The sequence below is a fragment of the Colias croceus genome, chromosome 25, assembly GCF_905220415.1.
Source record: "Colias croceus chromosome 25, ilColCroc2.1".
Classification (NCBI taxonomy): domain Eukaryota; kingdom Metazoa; phylum Arthropoda; class Insecta; order Lepidoptera; family Pieridae; genus Colias; species Colias croceus.
The window spans coordinates 1,418,004-1,441,562 of NC_059561.1; the positions used below are offsets into that span (position 1 = coordinate 1,418,004).

At 34.4% G+C, this 23,559-nt stretch overlaps 1 protein-coding gene across 1 annotated transcript; it reads right to left on the bottom strand.

Moving 5' to 3' along the window:
• Positions 1-140: 140 nt before the first annotated feature.
• Positions 141-20,055, bottom strand: LOC123703099 (structural maintenance of chromosomes protein 5). Its single transcript, XM_045650980.1, has 20 exons — positions 19,871-20,055; positions 19,662-19,803; positions 19,022-19,210; positions 17,549-17,769; positions 16,549-16,795; positions 16,064-16,271; positions 14,842-14,989; positions 14,012-14,153; positions 13,060-13,262; positions 11,715-11,878; positions 10,081-10,210; positions 9,547-9,682; positions 8,957-9,163; positions 8,429-8,512; positions 8,036-8,257; positions 7,222-7,331; positions 6,842-6,959; positions 3,304-3,467; positions 1,221-1,338; positions 141-719 (listed from the first exon to the last, which is right to left on the bottom strand). The coding sequence occupies exons 1-20, from the start codon at positions 19,939-19,941 to the stop codon at positions 585-587; spliced, it is 3,159 nt and encodes a 1,052-aa protein (XP_045506936.1). The 5' UTR covers positions 19,942-20,055; the 3' UTR covers positions 141-584.
• Positions 20,056-23,559: the final 3,504 nt, after the last annotated feature.

Genomic DNA, 23,559 nt, shown 5'->3' on the forward strand with positions numbered 1-23,559 from the left:
ATTGTAGACTAGCTTTCCGCCTGCGGCTTCGCCCGCGTTTTCAAAGAAAAACCCGCATAGTTCCCGTTCCCGTGGAATTTCCTTGATAAAACCTAGCCTATGTTGCTCAGTGAAGATGCAGCTTTCTAATGGTGAGAATTTTTGAAATCGGTCCAGTAGTTTATGCGTGAAAACCATACATATATACAAACATAATTACAAACCTTTCCCCTTTATAATATTAGTACAGATTAGAGCTTTAACGTCTCCAATTAATGAAACGCCTAGGCTATTCATTAAACGACTGATCCAACAATTTCACTGTGACATCTATATCATACCGTTAGGTAATTAGGATGTTATACAGATCAATATTTCAAGTTACTTAGTTTATACTATATAAATTTTATCAAGCTGAAGAGTTTGTTTGCTTGAACGCGCTAATCTCACGAACTACTGGTCCGATTTGAAAAATTGTTTCACTGTTAGATAGTCCATTTATTGAGGAAGGTTATAGGCTATATATCATCACGCTAAGACCAACAGGAGCGGAACAATGCGGGTAAAACCGCAGGGCACAGCTAGTTATACATATTAGTTAGAAATTAGCATGACTCTTTGTACTCTCGCGCGTTTTCCAAATGCTTCTGATACTTCCATTGCCTGTAGTTCATTATTCTCTGGCCATTCATTATTGTGTGTATCATTATTTTTTCGTCGTACTCCAGTTTTGATAGTAGCTGTAAAATGTGTAATAAATATTATAGTTACAATTTTAGAATAAAAAAAATCTAACTTTAAATACTCATACATTACGACTGAGAGAGTATAATTTTGGGACATTTTGGGTATATTAAGCTTCAAAAAATGTCAGAGAAAGATAGAAAAAATGAGCAATATTTTTAAAGAATTTTCTATTTGCTATTTCTCATTATGAAACAAGAATACCAGCATACATAAGTAATTTTTTCGTCTCTCACAATTCGACATCGAGTTACCAAGTCAAAAAAAATGCAATCAAAGAATTTTATTTTAAGAATTTTTTATTAAATATACACACTTTTTTGAATTTTTGAATTGAAACTTCTTTTTCGGGGTTGGAAAAAAATTTAGTGTAACATTTATTCGTTACGCGTGACATTTTTCCGTTACGCGCCATCTTTTTCTTATCCCTAAGAAGTTTCACTTCTTACGTGTGAACACTAGTACACGCACACATTTTTTTTGTTAATAGTACTCACTTTAGGCGTCAACAAGAAGTACTGCGAGTTTTCCTGCTGCGTGGTCACCTTAACCAAAAGCTGGAACATTTTCCGTTCGTTTATAGCGTCCATGCCTTGGTTGATTTCATCGACACATCTGAAATAATATATTTATGTAAATCATTGATGTATAAAACAGTGGCGGTACGTTCATACAAGCCGAAAAGCCCGGCTTGCCTAAGGAATTCGCTACGAGACAGGAAAATACCCAAATTCACTTTTGAATATTCGCGCGCAACGAGCAATTCAAAATTTGCTCCGAAATTCAATGAAAACTCACCAACGAACAATGTCGAATTCGAGTCAAACTTTTTAATTTCATCCTTCTTGCTATCTAAATAAAGTCGTACTTTGTATAAACAGTGCGGTGTCCTTCTTGAGTGACATATAGTTCTCTCGCTTGCACTCGTGGGCTTTTACCGGGCTTTGCGCTTATCTCTTCTAACGTATGAAATTTCGTTGAAGTAGCTACATACCTATCTATAGAATTCTATAGCAATTTATATGGCCAACAAAGCCGGGCTTTAACAGTGTGAAGATAGTTACGATTGCGCGTCGCGCGAACGAACGTCGTGAATATTATTGTTAGTATGGTTTAGCGCGTGATTATTCCGGTGTAATTTAGGTTAAGTTTTTCGAATTTTGTGATAAAATAAGTGTCGCGACACAGATTGTATTGTAAATTGTGATGGTTTGCTTTGTGCTCAGCGGGGAAGGTAAAATCATTAAACTTTACTGTAAAACAACGATTAATTTCTTCATCAAAACCAACTCCCGATTTGTGCAGTAAATAACATAAACCAAATTTTAATTGTAATGTTTACGAATTAATCGATTTCATGAATGAGAATTGGTTAGAAGAAGCCTTCTGATGAAACTTGCACATATTTTGGTATTTACGATTCTTGCTAGTTGTTCTTCCACGGATGACGGAGCGTGCTTTCTCAGCGTTAAGTCGAATTCATAGGTAGGTAGGTACGTATTTAAGAAATACACAAGGCCAAGAACGCCTTTCTGAATTAACAATGACTGTCATTGAGAAAGAGCTGTTAATTGAATTAAAACAATCACCTAAGTAGGTAGGTACTTCTATTCTGATGTTATAAAATATTTCCTTCAGAAAGATCGGCGTTTTGAATTAGAATATAAATGATCTGTACAATTTTATAATATAATGTCATACAGTTTTATATAATTTATAGATATAGATTTTAATATGATTGTAATGGTAAACGTTTGACTCAACTGTTTGCGGGCGCGCGTGAAGAAGATTTGATTCGGTATGTTCACATTTTTTATAAGTTTTATAACGAACATAGGTACCTACTTAGTAACACAGTGTATACCTAATTCAAGAAAAGGGTACCCAGCAAACACTTCGAAAAATTTGGGCTTGCCCAGTCCTTACACCCTAGGCACGCCACTGGTATAAAACATTCACAATCGTACATTAGAAGGGCCGAAAATGCGCCTTATATCGTTGCAATAAAGTTCAAAGTCTATTATCGTTATTGCTCATTATAAAACTCAGTCTTATACACTCGAAAGTAGAGTTTTGCTTCGGACAGTTTTTGAACGTGATTGTGAGTAGTGTTGTTTCATGTAGGTCATTCGTTCGTCACACAAATTAAAAAAAAGCGTTCGCCACCACACAAATATCCACCCATGACACGTTCCCATTCGCATCCACACGCGTTTACACGTTACCGTACGCACACACACGTCATCACACGTTCCTATACGCATCGACACGTTCCCTTACGCACCCACACGCGGTCACACGTTACCACACGCACCCACACATTCCCATACGCATCCCCACTTGTCCCCCCGTTCCCACACGCATCCACACTTGTCCCCCCGTTCCCCCACGCATCCACACATTCTCATACGCATCCACACTTGTCCCCCCGTTCCCACACGCATCCACACGTCCCCACACGTATCCACACGTCCCCATCCGTATCCACACGCATCCCCACGTTTCCACACGCATCCACACGTCTCCACCCGCATCCACACGTCCCCACACGCCTCCACACGTATCCACACGTCCCCTCACCGGAAGGGCACGCTGGTGGCGGCGCGCGCCTGCAGCGCCAGCAGGTAGAGCGCGGTGCAGAGCGCCCGCTCGCCGCCCGACTGCGCGTGCCGCGTGAGCTGCTGCAGCTGCTCGTCCGCGCGGAAACGGACGAATATGCCGACGCCGTACTTGTCGTAGTCCTCCTGGAGTCGAGAATCGATCGATTTATTACAAACTACCTTTCCACCCGCGGCTTCGCCCGCGTTTACAAAGAAAAACCCGCATAACTCCCGTTTTCCACTCGGGAATCCCACGGGAATTTCCCACACCTATCCTATGTGTTTTTAGGAGTTTTGGGTGTATTAATGAAAACTTGAAAAGACTCGCTATGAAGTATACATATTTAATGTGCGCGGCGTATACGTCCGGCGCCGTCAATTGGCAGTTTCACACTATATTACATTTATTACATTATATCTTTTGTACGTCAGCAAAACACCTACAATATTCCCCCCCTTTTACAAAAATTTTAACAATGAATAAAATCAGGCATGACAAAAATTAAAGTTACATAATACATAGTTAATAGTTATCATACAAATTGTTCGTAAACAAGCGTACGTACGTAACGTTTGTACGTCAGCAAAACCCCTACATGTTAATCCAAATTACCCTCTATATGTGTGCTAAATTTCATTGTAATCGCTTCAATAGTAAATGTGTGAAAGAGTAACAAACACACACATAAACATCCTCACAAACTTTCGCATTTATAATATTATTAAGATAGGACTAGAGCGGATTCAATAAATATTCCTCTTGAACAACTCCTAAACAACCCCGCACTAAAATCCGTTGCGTGGTTTCAGAGACTTAGGGCCGATTTTTCAATCCCCAGATAAACAGTCTAATATCTACCCCTCGAATAGATTTATTCAATTGTTTATCTAACTCATAACGGCTCGCCTATTTTTCAATCGTGATTTATTTGATGAATAACTATCTGACCAAATATTTCCATATTGGCAGCTCTGCTCTCGAAGTGGCGAAACAAACATATTAAATTAGTCAGGTTAGAGCGGGAAAGAGTCAACTCTTGCAAGTTGTCAACAACCGTCATTATGACTCACGTCAGGAGTGCATTTTAAATTTGTCTTATGTTCTATGATTGTTGATTGTTGTTTTGATTCGAGTTATAAGTATATTAAGAAGAGCTGGAACGTCAACACATTTACACATTGCACATGTTAGGCCGGGAGATACTGACACAAAATTACGGGTCATTTGTAACAGGATGGCGGTCTAGAGGGGTCTTACTTATCCGACGAGTGTGACTTACGCCCACGCGACTAGACCGCCGGTACCAGCGTTCTGACCATCATTTTTCTTTTTGTCATTGCGTAATAAGACCTCTGTAGAACCGCCATTCTGTTACAAATGACCCGAAATTTTGTGTCAGTATCTCCCGGCCTATGTATGTGTCATATTTTGCAATTGTTTATAAATACAGGGTGATGTAAAAACGAATATCTAAAAATCTATGAAGAATTTTGTGATACAGTAAATAGAAGAATTATATACTATTTTACAGTATTTAATAAAATCATTTAATTTTTTGTTCATTTTCATTAGAAATGTCAATTTTTCTCACCAAGGTGGAAATTGGGATGATAAGGATCTTGTTAGAAAAATATAAATTTTGACTAATTTCGGCATTTTTTTTTTCAAAAATCAAATTACTAATTAATAATCAAAGTTATCCACATTATTAAAAAAATAAGCCAAACTATACACAATTTTTACTTGATGCAATCCTCAAAGATCATGGACATAGTGTATTGCGCCTTCCACCGTACCATCCAGAACTCAACCCAATAAAGTTACTATGGGGCATAATTAAAGGGAAAGTAGCATCACAAAATGTGAACTTTAACTTGAAAACTGTGGAAGAATTATTTAGAAAGGAAGCAAATGCCATTAGTCTGGATATGTTTAGTGACGTTTGGAGAAAGACGCGAGAACATGAGGAAAAATATATTCAATTAGAACCAAAAGTATATAATAATTACACTGACTCATTTATAATAACATTAAGAAATTCCGACGGCGAAACATCGAGTTCTTCGAGCGATGAAAGTTTCAGTGAAGTAGAAGATTACGATTATGATTAAATAGATTCTTCTTCTTCTCTATAGATACTGCTTTCTGTATTGGTGGTAAATGTTAAAACTGTTAAACTGTTATGACGATTCAAAAGTGCTTCTAGAAGAAGTCTAATAGTATAAATGTTTGAGTTTGAGTTTAAAACCAATAGTGTGAAAATTATACAATAAACATGTAACATATATTTGTTAGCGCGTATTGGTAGGTATTACGTACTTACTACAAAATATATAATGTGGAGGAAAGAAGGTGGAATTCCTCCATCGAAAAAGGGAGGATCCTCGACCAGTCAACTCGACTGGCCGGCCGTAAAGGCCCCGATGGATGATGTCGGAAAGTTGTATATAATATAGCTCTGTAGCGAAACCTTTCGCTTGCGCGATTCAGAGCGAGGTGTCGCTACAATAATATTTCTTAGATATTTTTACTCGACCAAAGTCAGGACAAGACTGCTCCGCAACTGCAGAAGACGTCCGTTATTTAAATCATTATCAAAACAACCATCCGTGTGTTGGGACTTGGGAGTGAGCGCACGTGTTATTTGTATTGTTTTTATGACCTGAAATTTAATTATTATTTGATAATTGAATGATTATTAATACTTTTATCCAATTGATTATTTTTAGAATAAATAATTAAGTTCATCAATTGATTTACTTTTAAATTATAATTTTACAGGTAAATTATGAGAGCTTTCATAATTATATTTGCATATATATTTATCTACAACGCACCCATTTTACAATTCAAGTCTAAAATGAAACTAGAGTCGCATTTATTTTTGAACATACTGTAAGTGAAATTGCATAAGTGTGAGTACTGTGAACATGCCAGCTTTCCATAATTGACCGATAAGAGTTTTGATTAAATTTGTGTTTAAATTTATATATTTTACGATGGAAACGACATAAAGGCAGCGTTCGGCAAATTTTCAATAGCATGGTCATCAATACTACCAAAAACATCAATTTCAATATGATTTTAATTGATAATAATTATATAGAAAGAGGCTTAATTGTTAATAATTCTATGCTCTATGTTATTACATACGAAAATATCCCAAATTTGACGCGTCAGTTGTCAAATCAAACGCCTATTCGTCAAATAGCGCGCTATCTGGCTGTTGGAGCGGCAAATAGATTTATTCATCAAATAACGTAGTTATTAGATAGATAAGTCCTATTCGTCTATTGAAAAATTGAATATTTTGTTATCTGAAGAATAAAGTCTATCTAGCTGTTTATCTGGGCATTGAAAAATCGGCCCTTAAGCATATATAGAGACGGACATGACTTTGTTTTATACTAGCTGAGCCCCAAGGTTTCACCCGCGTGACTCCGCTTCTGTAGGTCAAAAAATCAAAATTTTTCTTTTTGTATTAGCATTAAAGTATATTATATACCAGTTTACTTACATCAGAACCGGCTTTTTCCAATTTAATTTCACCAGCGCAACCCATCTTAGCGAACATGTCGCCAAAACTTTTGTTTATATTGCTCAGTAGCACTTCTAGAGATGGCAGCCATTTTGCTCTGGAAAGATGTGAATAAAAAACAATTTACTTTAAATTTGGCTATAATTTGACTGTTAAGTGCTCAAATGAAATAAACGTAGCATTGATGATATTTTATTTTAAAGGAAAATTTAAAAAATACTTTTCGAACTTGAGACTTATTTATTAACGAATTAAAAGAGAAATTTCATAAGCTTAAAAGAGATTAATTTACAACATCAAATTAGACAATTAATATTTTTCACATTCTATTATAAGTAATACAGATAAACTTAACATACTTGAGTGAATTCATCTTGTCTTCAAGCCGCTTGTTCAAATCAGCTGAGTTGTTGACGTCCATTTTGAGTTTAGCTATCGTTCTTTCGCGTGCTTCGTATTCTTTTAAAACCTTGTAATGTAAAAAATATTTTAAATATTTTTAATAATTTGTAATAAAAATAATTAAACAGAGGAATTATTCAAGGCAAGAAGTCCAAACTATGTATACAGATTTTTGCAAAGCGTTTGATTTATTAGACTATGAAACATTGCTCAGAAAGATATCTGAAATGAGTATATATACGGGTTATTATATTAAGAATAGCATTGTTACTCCAAAATCTTACAAAATTTGTTAAAATTCATATGAAAAATTTCTAAGGAAAATTTGATATCAGCGGGAGTTCTCCAAGAATCTTACTTGGGGCCTTTGTTCTTTATTTTGTTTGTAAATGATCTACATTATAGAATTCATTTTAACATAAAAATGTACACAGATTAACATGGGATCATATAATCAAATTAAATGTTGGAAGAATATAGTGATATCGCAAAAATAATTTGCAAAATATCAAAGTGGTAAATAATCATATTGTCACGGCATAATTATACCTTTTTGTCATCAATGAAACACATAAAAATATTAACATATCTTATATATAAAAATGAATCGCAAAATGTGTTGGTAAGCGCATAACTCGAGAACGGCTGAACCGATTTCGATAATTCTTTTTTATTATATTCCTTGAAGTACGAGGATGGATCTTATGTAGAGAAAACGTAAACATGTACCACGGGCGAAGCCGGGGCGGACCGCTAGTAGATAATAAATACCTGGTCATCACCACCGTCCATACACTCGATTCTCGTCTGCAACTCGAAGCAATGTTCTTGCAATCGAGTGAGATCCGATGGTAAATCATCAAATTGTTGTTTGTATGGAAAATCCGCGTCTTGCGGCAGTTTATTGTTGCACGTTCTTTTTGCTTCTAGAAGTTTCTCTTTGGCGTTCGATTTTGCACGCGTTAGGAGGTTTTCTATGTTTTCTAGTGTGGCCTGAAATTTGTTATTATTATTTAGGTACACTAAAAATACATTTTCATATTAAGTAGGTTAGTATAGTTACGGATTATTTTAATCAAATCGCATTAAACGTAAAAATAAATACATATATGCTGCATAAACTTAAGTTAACAATCGATAAAAAATTTTAAATTAGAAACTTACTTGAACATTTCTTAGTTCGCTTCTCAATTCCCTTAATTGCGACTCCTGTTGCACAATTGCATTCCTGCTTATATCCAATTTCACCTGTTAAAATATTTATTAGTTAAGTTTAATGTATTTTGTTTATTAAAAAGACGGATAATATATGGATTACAGTCAATTCGCTTAGCTGTCTCTTCTTTAAGACGTTTTTTTATTTCCTGTTTATTTACTTACTACGCACATTACTGTTACACAATCTCCCTCTGTCTCCTCTAGGACTAATCTCTCACTTCTAAGTCTCTCCAGTTTATTATTATTAGCTTTCCAACCACGTTTTCAAAGAAAAATCCACATAGTTCCCGTTCCCGTGGGAGAGCTGGGATAAAATCTATCCAATATGTTAATCCAAGTTACCCTCTATATGTGTGCTAAATTTCGTTGTAATCGGTTCAGTAGTATTTGCGTGAAAGAGTAACAAACATACACATACACATCCATCCTCACAAACTTTCGCATTTATAATATTAGTAGGAGGATTACTCTTACCGTCCACAATTCCCTATCTAACATCTTCCCTTGCAACTCCTTCATACTCCCTCTTAACTCCTCTTGCGCCAAACACTGCTGTAACACAATCTCCCTCTGTCTCCTCTTGGTCTTTTCTTTCTCTTGTTCTATGTTGAGTGTCGGCTCGTTTTCTATATCTTGAATCTTTTTGTTTTGAAGACGAATTTGTGCGCTTAACGTTCGTACCTGGAAAAAGAAGTAGTTTTTTTTATAGAATAAAATTTATAATAGATACCATTACTAAACTAAATTTACTGGTAAAACAAAGACGAGTAAACATTTCTACAGTATATTGGTGTTTTTAGAAACACAAAAGTTTGAGCACGGCTCTAAAACTATATCTATGTTAAATTTATCAAAATTAGTATAGCTATTCTTATTTAGCTGTTCATGGTCAATAATTTATTTATTTATATATTTATATTCACACGAGATTGCGTAACATACATATACACCGATTTCCGCAACCTGTGTCTATTTTACCTTAACATCTTATTACGCAAAGACGTATTGTTGTTCTGAAATAATGTTTTATTTCAATAATTTATTAACAAATATTTAATAAATACCTTCTCCACTCCTTCGTTGATCTTTTTCCTCTTTGTATTGAATTCGTTTAAACTAACTTCCAAGGCGGACAATTTGTTTTCTATCTCCTTCATTTTTAATCTGTGAGATTGTGATGTTTGTTCCAATCTTGACAATCTGAAATTAAATAAGGATATAGTTATCATCATCATAATCATTCCAGCCTTTCAGGACGTCCACTGCAGGATATAGGCCTCCCCCAAAGGACATAGTTAGAAATTGTATTATTTATCACCGATTGAATGGCAAAGGTGTAATTTTGCAGTACATATTTTACATGATCATTAATAAAATCATTGATACGTCAAAATAACAGAAAAAAATGATACCAAAAATTCAAAAGAAAAATTCGGCGTCGGCGATCAGCGTGATATAAACACAAAAAATACCCTAAAAACTAAAAAAAATATCCCAAAAATCTACTGCTTACTAAAACAAACACATAAAACACAATAAGCTTAAAAAAAATCACAAAAATCTGACTCACACTACTAAAAAAATAAAAAAAAACTTACTGAGTATTAAAATTAGTAATCTGCTCAACATCCACGGTATTAGCCAATAGCCTTGCAGGACGAATCTCAACAGTTGAACTCGATTTAGCGCCACTGTACGCTGACACTCGTACCGTGAACTTGTGGTTTTCTGAAAAAGTAAAGGAACATTTTTATTTAAATTAGGGTTTAAACTAGCCATTTTTATTTACTTATTCGTAATTCTATACAGTTAAGAAGTTAAAGTTTAAATTGATAAAGAAGGGGATTCGAGACCAGACGAGCGTGCTATGAAAAAAGATTTTAAATTTATCTACGCACGTCGATAACGTCATCGTATTTTCTTTCCTAGTTTTCTTCTGTTATAAATAAGTAAATTATTATATTCATTGTATATAATATTCATCTACTATATTTTTTCGTTTATCTTCGTCTTATTGACCAACACACCGATGTAGAAATTCCACTACGCGTGTAACATGCACTAAAAGACACTTTCTGACGCACACTTTAGACACTTTCCCCTAATTCACCCCAGTATAAAAAACACACACCGGTATAAAAGTGAAATTTTAACGCGATTTAGACACTATCGTAGGTTAGGTCACTATATTTTTGCGCTTCTATCACACACACCGGTATAAAAGTGCGTGATGTGTGCGGGCACGTTGGCGCTGTTCCCGTACGTGTGTATAATGCACTAAAATACACTTTCTGACGCACACTTTAGACACTTTCCCATATTATCGCCCCGGTAACCAACACCTGGTGTGTTATATATATAGAAGTACTCGTACGTGTGTTTAATGCACCGAAAGACATTTTTACGAATTTTAGACACTTTAAGCGCGCCGCACACCAGCGCCACATGCTACATGCATCGAACATTTACGTCGCCACAATCAATGCACTACAATTCAGCTTGCTACAAATGTATTGTATATGCGCACATCGGAAGCACAGTTGTAGCGTGGCACCGCTTTGAGAATGTCGACATCATCGTCTGATGACGACGATTTTTTGATGTGGCGATTGAGAAAAAAAAGACGTTATTGGGTTCATCCGTTTAATCAAGATTGTACAATTTACGGGAATTTCAAAATTTCGCAAGAATTACAATCCTACGAAGAAAAGTTCTAGACATGTTATCGAATGTCTGAAAACACATAAAAGCTATTATTAAATTTAGTTAAATTAGTCCATCTTAGTCCAAATTAGTTTAGTTAGTTTATTTTAGTAAATTAGTTAATCTTAGTCCAAATAAGTAATTTCATTAATCCGTCTGTTACTATAATCATTGAGCGTATGATTGTACAATATAGGGTTTTTTCGACCTCTGCAATAAACTGAACGTAAAATTCACTGTGGTCTTTCATTTTCGTAAACTACGCGACACAAAAAACGAACGTGTTTGATCTTGATTTCGTGTAGCGCGGACACCGTCTCGCCACAAAATGCGCCCGCTACAAATGTTTCCTCGGTGTGCGTGCTCGCGTACAAATATATGGGGGCGATAAATGTGTCGCGTTTCAAATGTGGCGCCACAATTATCGAGATACAAATGTATGTCTGGTGTGCGGCGCGTCTTAGTAGGTAGTAGGTTTTGTAGTTTTTTTGATGTTATCACTATATTTTCGAGCTTTTATTTCACACACCGGTATAAAAGTGCGTGATGTGCGCGGGCACGTTGGCGCTGTTCCCGTACGTGTGCGCGTCGCCGAGCGGCACGCGGTGCAGGCGGTAGTGCGCGCACAGGTAGCGCAGTATCGGCTCCGGGGCGCGCACCGTGTCCGACAGGTACGTGTAGAAGCCCAGGTAGCTGGAAACGGACATGATAAATCAGAGAAACAACAAAAGAAGTACCAAAATAACTGAGAAAAAAAAGGTATTATAAGAAATAACACCGGAGGCCGAGTTAAATATTAGTTTGAATGTATTAAGAATGTACTGCGATTCTACACAGCTACCTAATTGATGTAGGTAGTTGATAACAAATCGCAGCAAGTCAACGACTATTAGCAAAATGAGGGTAGTTGGGTCGAACGTCGTGTAAACAACGTCCGAGCCCCTAGGCACGATTCGTACGAATGCGCCACGTGTCAAAGGAAAGCCGCCTTTTATAGCATTCGAAAGCTAAGCATGTTCAGACATGAAAATATAATGACAACTACATTGACAACTATTCATCCATAAAAATACTAAATCAAAAGTTACGCATAACACTATATTAATCGAAAAATGATCCATTTAACTGTAAAACGAGAGACATAACTGACAAAACTAAACTTAAAGCTGCAAAAATAAGACAAATAACCACGATAAACATTATATTCATTTGCAAGTATATAACTTGTTATAGTCGAGCCAATTTAATAGGCAACATTTGACGTCTATCAATTTTATCTTCGAAGAGATGTAACTTGCATAAAAACATTGATTAAAGTGAATTAATCGATACGGATTTGAAACATTTGTCAATCGAATTTATTAATTTATGATGATTTTTATTCACAAGTAATCAATGCATTCGATTCTAGATGTAAGATTTCGATTTTTAGAGTAACATCTCTGGTATTTAAAAAGAAAAAAGGTTTATTGACACAAAATTGTAGCGACGTCAGTTCTTCAATTCAGAAATTGTTTATTATGTTTAGAATGGTTTATCAGTAAAATTAAATCTTAAAATTACTTGTATTGGTCATTATTATTATAAATATGTAATCGTAATTTAAAAAAGTTAAGCAAATGTGCAGTTCTAACAAAACGAAATATCATGTTATTCTATGTCGTCGTTACTAGGTTACGTTGTTGAATTTTGTTGAACTGTCAAATGTTGCCTATTAAAATGGCTCTACTATAGGTGCGTGCGTGTGACTATATTATATCAGTTCATGTGTGCGTATGTGTGACTTTATTATATCAGTTCATGTGTGCATGCGTGTGGCGATATTTTGCAAGTAAATTTGTATCAATATCTAATTAATTAATAAAAATACTCACCTCAACTGCGATATATCCTGCCGCTGCATATTGAAACTATCCGGCGGGCTGCACACAGCGTTCACCCGTTTCAGGCCAGTTTCTCGAACTTTCTTTAGAAACAAGTTCATATCCCGACTGGATTCGAACGTGAAAGCAACTAGATCTCGAGCGGCGACTGTCGCTTCTAGGTAACGCGCGAACTTCGGGTCGGTGAAGTTTATCTGTAATTGTAAATGAGATCTTTAGTATTATAAATAGGAAAGTGTGTTTGTTTGTCTTTCTTTCACGTTGCAGCTGAGCGAATTTATGATACTTTTTTTTTCAGGAGATAGATAGGACGTTGGAGATTAATAAAGTCAGTTTATTACTGTGCATAATGCATTTCACTACATTGAAACATTATAAAGATAAGTATAATTCGCTTGTTAGGGAACTGATTTCAGTTGATTTTGACGTGACAACGTCTCATAATTCGATAGAGCCGCCTGCACGCACGAAAAAACATGACTCATGCGGCGTTACCTCGCTCTGAGGCGTTCCATGTAAGGCTTGAAGTGCGAACGAGAGCGCGGAACGAACGACAAAGAAGCACAATTGGACGTTGTCACGTTCAACTATCGTCAGTAAACCGACTTTACAGACAACCAATTTTTTTTTTCGTTAAAACATTGGTTAGATTTTATACGCAATTTATAAAATCATTTATTCATTATTATTATTAGTGTACATCAAGTGTGAATGGAAAGATTTACTGGTAAAATGATATGTTACTTGTTATTGTTACTCGGTTATGCAAATATTCATTTATTTTACTTCAATATTTTCTTAGTTTTAGTCCTTAGAAATATGTTAAAATTAATTTAAAATGTGTACTTCCTTTTTTAAGCAAATATTGTTTCCACTATTTCAGTTTGAAACCCATATAAAACTGTGTAAATGGCGTACGGCATATAACATATAAAACACAAACCTCCATCATCATAGGTTCGTACACATGGTGTTCGAACATCTCCTTATTTTCTCTCAACCACATTACAGCATTGTATGCGTCTTCGCTGTAAGAGCGGAGCACTTCTAGTCTCTTTAGATCTACGTCTTCTAGATTACGTATTCTGTGAAGTTAAATTAAAAAAAAGACCTTAGACGGGAAGCATTATAAAAGTTCCAAGATTTTAAAACTATTTCAAATAAAAATGAGAACAATTTTGTAAAAATATTATATACAGGATGTCCCATCGTCGGTATTCTAAGCTCAATTGAGGTTATAATTTTGCATACGCTGAGTACGTAAAAAATACTTATAAAATTCTACATGCATTTTTTTTTCAAATAGATGAATTCTTAAAACTCTTTGTGGACACCCCTAACAAGCAACCCACCCAACTTTGCCACCCACACGCGAGCTATCGTTTAAGATTATGTTTTCATAGACAAAATACTCACATAAGCGAAGCGTTATATGCTGGCTGCGCGAAGCCAGACAAGAAAACATGAATTTTAAGGAAAAATTTGGCAAAAAAAATTTAAATTTTTGGCGTAATTTTGTTGTTTAAGTATTTTTTACGTGATCAGTGTATGCAAACTACAAGTCCCTTCGCGCTTAGTATGCCGATAGTGGGACACCCTGTATACAATAATTTTGTTTTTTACATTACTTAAAATGTATTTAAGAGTTTAATAAAAAGACTGTTGTTCTGGCGTCGGAAACAACAACTAATGAAGATCAAAATACAGTTACATAGAAAACATTTTAGGTCAAGTTTTATTCCTGAGAACTATCTTTGTAATTAAAAATCTCACTTGTTTTGATACAGCCGTATCTGAGGTGTAACATTATTCTCCAAATCATACTGCACTTCTAACTTCTGTTTCTTTAAAGTATCAATAGCCGCATTCGTCTTCGATATTGGCTTGTGGAGTTCGGCCAATTCCATTTTTACTCTACTCTCTGGAAACAAAAAGTTTTCTCATTTAATACTACAGTTTAATTAAGTGTTTCAGTGTGTAGAATAGTCTACAAGTAGATTTATATTGTAAGCCTTATAAATATAAAAATGAATAACAGCACCATAATATCTCATATCTTATAACAGAAGAATAGAAAATCTTATGATTGAACAAACACACAAAAAATCACTAAAACCTAAACAGTTTATAAAACAAGGTAAGTCAACACATAATATGTATACAGAAATAATAACTACATAGGTATCTTAGGTACAAAACAGCCTCTAACTATAATAGCTGTAAAAAAAGGATTTTGTTCAAATTATGGAGAGGTCTCACAAAGAGATAGGGCTAAATTAAATCTTATATATAAAAATGAATCGCAAAATGTGTTGGTAAGCGCATAACTCGAGAACGGCTGAACCGATTTCGATAAATCTTTTTTTATTATATTTCTTGAAGTACGTGGATGGATCTTATGTAGAGAAAACGTAAACATGTACCACGGGCGAAGCCGGGGCGGACCGCTAGTTGGTAAATGAATATGACGGCGCCACCATCAAAGTTATAAAAAATAACGAACGGCAAACCGATATAAAGCAGCGCGTGCGCATGACTCGGGTCATTCGTTCGTCGACCGTTGACCAGTGCACATCTACCACAAGCTTACTTTAATTTATTTCTGATATTTATTAACCGACTTCAAAAAAAAGGAGGAGGTTATCAATTCGGCCGGTATATTTTTTTTTTTTATGTATGTACACCGATTACTCCGAGGTTTCTGAACCGATTTACGTGATTCTTTTTTTGTTCGATGGTGTCGAATTGGTCCCATAAAAATTTTATTCGGATAGGCCCAGTAGTTTTTATTTTATGAGCATTTTTGTCTGTAGGTATTTGTAAATTTTGCAAGTTTGAAGTCGGTTGTTTTTAACGCAGTTATCACTTGTTTTAATTAATAATTGTGATAAACCAAGTGATTGTGTGGAGACCTTTGTTCTTTTTTAAAACAATCTCTGAGCCTAACGCCTACGATAATTTTTGTGTAAAGCTAATTTATTTATATTTCACTCACCATCACCAACAATTTCCACCAGTCTTTCCTTATCAGTAACCAGCTTTTCCAACTTAGTTTTAGCCTCCAATAGCTCCTGTTTTTTATTCTGATGCCGTTCCAATTTCTCTTGGAACGCCGTGTCTAAATCTTTTAACATGTATTCTTGTGATCGCACTGTGTCTAACGTTTCTTTTACTTTGTCTTTTAGAGAGTGCAGTTCTCTACCCTGAAAGTGTATTGTAAAGTTTATGAGCATTAAAAATGTCAGTTTCTGCTATACTGGGTTTAGCACATGGCTTTGCTTAGTCAATGCAAACAATTTTCTTTATGTTATAACAAAACTATCTAACATATAGAATATCATGTATATTAAGGTCAAGCCTCCTTCCTTTATGCGTCATGTAAGATAGTTGAAATTGTCTAACTTTGTAATGTTTTTATACAAATGCAATATAAGCAGTAAATAATATTCTTACGAAAACGAACACAAAAAAAAAACTTACAGCATTCAACTTTTGTTGTTCCATCTTACTTATCCCACTTTTAGCTTTTTCCAACACCTTTTCTAGTGGCTCCATCTTACTCTTATGTGACGTAACTAATTTAACTGCTTCCTTCTTATCATTGGTATATTCAACTACTTTTTCTCTTAGTTCTTGATATTCTATCCATAGCTTTTTCTTTTCGCAAATTTCAATTTCGTGCTCTATTTCTTTACGCTGATTCATTGTATCTATTATAACTTTAAGTCTAAAATATGTGATAGGAATGGTAATTAAATGTTTATATATTTAGAAAAGTTAACACATACATAATATATAAAAGTTTTCATTAATAAATATACTTCATTGCCTATAATGGAGCCAGTAGAAATGATCCTTTTTTAAGCTATTGCATAGCTTCTATCGCGGGCCTTGAGCGCTGGGACCGAATAGAGAAATTCCGTAACGAAAAAACCTCACGCTCCCCACTCCGACGGGCGGAGGTATGGCTTGAAGGCATATGCAAAAGCTTTACTGCGGCAGTCCCCAAGTGCCACACGTTTTTTTTAATGTAGAAATAATTTTCAAAACATATATTAATTTATTTTCATTCAATTGTGAAGCATACTGCATAAAACATAATTGATAAAGTCAACAAATCAAAGTCATCTTAACCAAACTATATTAATATTGTAAAATTAAAATAATATATAAATAAATATGGTGAATTGTGCAGATCATGTTTTCCTCATAACGCCAATGTATTTTACTATGACAAATTTTGTAGATAATCCACCGAACAAATCTATTCTTATATTATAAAGCTGAAGAGTTTGTTTGAACACACTAATCTCAGCAACTACTGGTCCAATTTGAAAATTTCTTTCGGTATTAGATAGTCCATTTATTGAGTAAGGCTTATATATCATTATGCTAAGACCAACAGGAGCGGAGCCACGGTAAAACCGCAGGAAACAGCTAGTTATTTATAATTAGCTAGTTATAATACATCAATATTTACCGTTCGTTCAACCTAGTCTGCTCTTGCAGCATCTGAGCATTATTCTCTAGTGTAGTATTCAAGCAGCGTTGTTCATTCCTCGTGCTTATCAGCTCGTCGAGCTGCGTCACACTGTCCTGACCTCCAACAGCTGATAAGGTGCTTCGGAGTAACTGTTGAGGATCCATCTTGGAGAAATCCTGCACGCGATCTTGTGGTAGTAGTTGGCAGAGGTTGTCAACCTTTGGAAGAGGAAGAATGAAAAAAATTGTGATGAAAACAAAATGTTTCATATTCTCAGATACAAAAATACATCCTTTTTGTAATTCTGAAGCATTAAATGCTTTTTGCATTAAATAAATAAATAAATCATTTATTGCATAAAAACATGGTACATACAAAGATATTAAGATCAGAATTAAGGAACATTCATGTTTTTACTATAACTACATAGCATACAATAATTATTATTAATTGACAAAATGAATGAAAATGATTAGATATTTATAGTAAAAATACGAGTCAGGAGTATTGTCACTTAAAATTAGGTTAAACATAAATCATTAGTCATACAGTCAATCAATTAATATCAATATCATTATTTTATATTATTTAGACATTTTTCATATCATACAGAAATTCATTTATGTTATAAAAACAATTCTCTAATAAGTATTTATTTAATTTATTTTTAAATCCTGGAAGAGGGACCCCTTGCAAGTCTTTTGGGATTTTATTAAATATCTGAATACCTATATAAGGAACATTTTTTTTGTACAAAGTTAATTTAGGCCTCGGTAAAAACAAATTGTTTGGATATCTTGTTAATTTTCCAATTTCTTTATTAGTTTTAAAATATTGAGGATGTTTTTTTATGAAAATACAAATTTCTTTGATATAAATACATGCAAGAGGCAGGATTCTCAAGTTTTTAAAAAGTTCCCTACAACTCACAGTAGGCCCAACATTATAAATAGCTATTATGCACTTTTTTTGTAATTTAAATGCTCTGTCAAACTCAACCGAATTGCCCCAAATTATAATACCATATGATTATGTTTGAATACTCTTGAACAAGTAGATAAAAAGTATTAGCAGGATATTATAAAAGATAAAATGCTTGTTGTTAAATAATCTGCTGTACCATATTTTTCAAACTATCATTTCTCTTAAATTGGAACTGAATTTAATACTACAAGAGAAAATATAAATTAACAACTACAAGCTAAGTGTTAATTATATATCTTACTAGATTTCCGCCCGCGGCTTCACCCACGTTTGCAAAGGAAAACCCACATAGTTCCCGTTCCCGTGGGATTTCCGGGATAAAAACTATCCTATGTGTTAATCCAAGTTACCCTCTATATGTGTGCTAAATTTCATTGTAATCGGTTCAGTAGTTTTTACGTGAAAGAGTAACAAACATCCATACATCCATACATCCATACTTACAAACTGTCGCCTTTATAATATATATTAAGATTGTTCACTTACCTGTATATTAAAAGATGCAATTAATTCCTGAACCTGCTTCTCTCTAACCGTTTTATGGTCTATATACCACATGGATAGTTCTTTAAGATTGAAACTTCTAGTGATGATTACATTCCTCTGCCCTGGTTTCTGATATAGCTCTAATTCTATACTTGCTTGTTCGCAACCACACCTTACATATTCAGATATCTATGAATGTAATAATTGTATGAAAACATTTAGTTTGAAAATTTAAGTATTATAATATACTATCTTAACGCCCGTGCCCACTTTGTTTAAAACGTAATAAATTATATACTAAAACCTTCCTCTTGAATCACTCTATCTACTAAAAATTGCACCAAAATCTGTAGTGTAGTTTGAAAGATTTTAGCATACAAAGGGACATAGGGACAGAGAAAGCGACTTTGTTTTATACTATGTAGTGATAATTTTTATTTTTTATAGAACTAAGTTCTATAAGTTTATAAACAACATTAAATGTAATGTACCTTAAAATATTATGATCAAGTAAATAATCAAATTTGTTAACTGGCATCAAATAAGTTGATTGAAACTATCGTTCAATTATCGTTAACGTTTGGTTAGCTTTTTATATACCTTATAACTTTATAGAAAACTGTTTAGCCTAGAGACAAACCTTTTTAGCTCTTCCGATAACACTGGTTTTTCCACATAAACCCAAAATAATAGCACACACAAAAGTTGACTTTCCCGTGCCATTTGGACCTATTATCACGTTCAAAGAGGGACCAGGGTATAACTCCACTTCTTTATATGTTCTGAAATTAATTTGTTATTAGAAAATCATATTATTAAACTTCAATCCGGCAACATAACATTACATACAAAAAGTTTTCAAGCGCTATTCTGTAGATACTGCCCGGCTTATATCCATTCGTGTTCACTACTTTAGACATTTTTGTAAATGTTAAATAAATTCTTTACACAATCTCTCATACAAAATAATATTTAATTTGTTTTCCGCCTAAATATAAAACGATTTCATGTTTTAAAATAGACAATGAACTTATTTCGAGCACTATGACATTGACGTTTGTACAGTGTACACTTTATTGCTCTGAGGTGTACACAGAGTACTTTTTTAGTTTTTTATAATATATGCGTTTGTATCACAGGCTTAGAGTATATATTACAATAGTATAGAGCGAGTGTATTGCACAAATTGCATAGTGCGCATCGTAGGCAGATGAGATATAGATACTATATAGATGTGTGTGTGACAAATAGGGATGGGTAGATATCAATTGCGTGTTGAACTATCGATAAGTTATGTAAATAAATATGTATCATAAGTAAATTTTATGTTCAATAAGTTATTAAAGGAAAAATATATGAATAAAGTATAAATATGTAATTTTAAATTTGTTTACCAACTGAATAACGTTTGTTTATTCCATTTGAATATTAAATATTATATAAGAAATTTTCTTGTATTAATTATAAGTACTTTAAAAAAATATGTTTGATTGGAATATCAGAAAAACGTGGGTACTTTTTAAATAATAAAGTTAATAAAATAAAAGATCGGGTTTAGTGCTATTTATTTAATAATAAATCAAACAATAATAATAATGTTTTAAAAATGGTAAAAAATATTAAGGAATAATTAATAATTTAAAATGATAATAATATAATAAATAATATTAATAATTTTTTTTATTTAATTTTATCCATTCTACTATCAAAATCTTCAATATCAATTTAGCGGTTCTGAAAATATATCGTAACATTACATACTTTACATTTACACTATAATACATTCGCATTCATAATTTAGAAAGTGTATCATACAAAACACACCACAGAGAGTTTTAATTTTAAAGTTAAATAAATAATTTGTTAAAATATAGTTCTTCTAGTAAACTTTATATCGAGTACAACGTTGGTCAGGTCACATCACTACGATCACGTGGCGGCAGTGAGGCGCGCGAGCGAGCCTGCGCGTGTCCGCCTCCCACCTACTCTTCACCCCCGCGATGCTAGATTTATTTTCATAAAATGATGTATAACAATCGACTGACTGATGAAATGTGATAGTGGATTTCAATTTTGTGTATTCTCTAGTATCGTTTTTGCAAGATAGAACTGCACATTTCACCACGTTTATTCGTAAATATGAAAAAAATCCAGAGCAACGCACTTCGTGAGCACTCAACCACGACTGCGAGCGCTCGCGGCGGGAGCGTCGTGTTGTTCCCACCTGTGCCTACTGTTCCCACTTGGTTGTTCGCACTCTATAGATAGTATATATACTCTAAGATCACAGGTTTATTACCAGCATAGAGGAAGGGTGTATACCTGTGGTGTATACTAAAGGTGCGTATAAATTAAGCGCGGCAGCCGCGCGAGCCAATGTTCGACCAGAGTTGACGATCATTTGCTGCGCGAGCCAATATGTAGATATATTTTAAGTTGAACGTAGTTGCCGCGCGCGGCAGGCGATCCATCACGAACATCTCTTCTGTAGGACGCCAAAAGTATAGTCATTTTCTTTTTCAAGTCAGGAATAGGTATATCTATTTTTTACTGATTTCTACCCACGCATCATACCTTACCGATTTATTGTGGTATTGGGAGGAAATCTGTTCCACAAAAATTCATCAGCGCCATACAATTGTATTAGTAAACGGCATTTTTCGTTGTCTATTTTTACGTATACGCCGCGCGAGCCGAATCACCAAAATTACAAAACGTCCACACGGCGCGCGAGCGAACGACTGAAGCTCCTTTGATGCGGTCTCAAAAACCGACAGTGAGCGGATCGCCCCGCGGCACGTTCGAGCGCGGCAATGTTCGCGTCGCCGCGCGCGCCGATCCCGTCTACATAGTGCGCGGCCGTCGCGCGCGCCAATGTTCGATGGTTTGCCGCGCTTAATCTATACGCGGCTTTAGTTTCTCTGTCTACGGTGTATACACGGGTAACTGAGATTAGCAGATAGGTACATACCTATATACAATCTGTGATTTAAATGTTTTCATCCACATTTTCATCACAGGTTTTCATATTGTTTTCATGTTGTTGATGAATGATGACTGGCCAAAAAAGCATTTAGATAATATTACTTCGTATGGAGGAGACACCACGAACAAAATCTGAGCGCCATTTTTTTGCTCTAACTAAGTTTTAAAAATTATTATCTAGTTAGGTACTTACCGATGAAAGTTATTCCTTTGCACTTTTCCGTATTATTTGTATTATTTGTGCAATATCGTAACACACACGAAGGCATATTAATTGATGCGTTTCACTTTAAAACAAATGAAAAATGAGCGTGCAGTTACGCCATATGGCATGTGTTGAGCGGAACATAAGTGATGTAGGCGGTGTCGTCTCCATATTATTATGTATATCTCAATGCAAAAAAGGCAGGTTATTTCCAAGCTATTTCAGTTGATCAATTGAAACACAGAATTGAAAGCTCTATTTGAAATTTCATATTAACTAAATAAATAAAACTAGGCCAATTCGATTTTAAATACAACAGCACTTTTATAAGAATTATACGAATATTACCATTTACTATGTTTATTTTCAAAATTATAATATATCTGATATCTCCCACTAAACACACACATTAGGAAACATCGCGATCCCATCGCGTCGCCATGATGCTCTTTGATGCTTTAAAGTTTAAACATTCCACGGCGGTGAACAGCGAAATTGTACAATTTGTCCATTGAGATAATATTACTACGTATGGAGGAGACACCACGAACAAAATCTATGCGGCATATTTGATGTGTTTCACTTTAAAACAAATAAAAAATGAGCGTGCAGTTACGCCATATGGCGTATGTTGAGCGGAACATAAGTGATGTAGGCGGTGTCGTCTCCATATGTATATCTCAATGAATTTGTCATACATACTATGTTGTTCCTCGAATCCTCCGAAGAAACATTCGAAGCATCAAATTAAAGAATGGTTTCGGAATTTCACAACACTAACTTCTTACAATATAAAAAATACGGTTGCATTAAAAAAAAAATCCTGTAAACTAATAATTTTAAACACAAATCATTGATCATTCATTAAATATATTATTTATCTGGACATTTCGAACATTTTAAATTTTAAAATTCGAAGTTATCTAAATTAATAAATAGAATGTACAATTTTGGCGTAAAATCAAACCACAATCAAACTTATGCTAATTATAACTTTGTTATTTGTTATGTTACGTTGGTATACAGGTTTTTTGAGTTTAATAGAATATTAGGTATATGAAATTAAAATATAGCGCGTTTTTTTATTTATTACGAGCCGTTAGCCATGAATTTATGTTTGCCTTCTGCAGTTAAAAAAATGTTTTCTAACAATATTTTAGTATAATAGTACATATATTTTTATCTTTATGTTTTGCTTTGAAACCTGTGTTTGAAACCATCATCAAGGCCAAGTCAAGGCCACATCAAGGCCTTATTAAAATATTTTTTTAGCTTGCAACATTGTGTAGGTAATTTTGAAGAATCTATGCATGAAACGGAACGCGACCAAACAAACTGAATTTGACCG

Excerpts from the sequence above, each read along its gene's own strand:
- LOC123703099 (XM_045650980.1), bottom strand. The coding sequence starts at position 19,941 with ATGTCTAAAGTAGTGAACACGAATGGATATAAGCCGGGCAGTATCTAC. Across the intron at positions 19,211-19,661 it reads TTATCGGAAGAGCTAAAAAG|ATATCTGAATATGTAAGGTG; the intron begins GTTTGTCTCTAG and ends TTACATTCATAG. Across the intron at positions 9,164-9,546 it reads TCAACGAAGGAGTGGAGAAG|GTACGAACGTTAAGCGCACA; the intron begins GTATTTATTAAA and ends TTCTTTTTCCAG.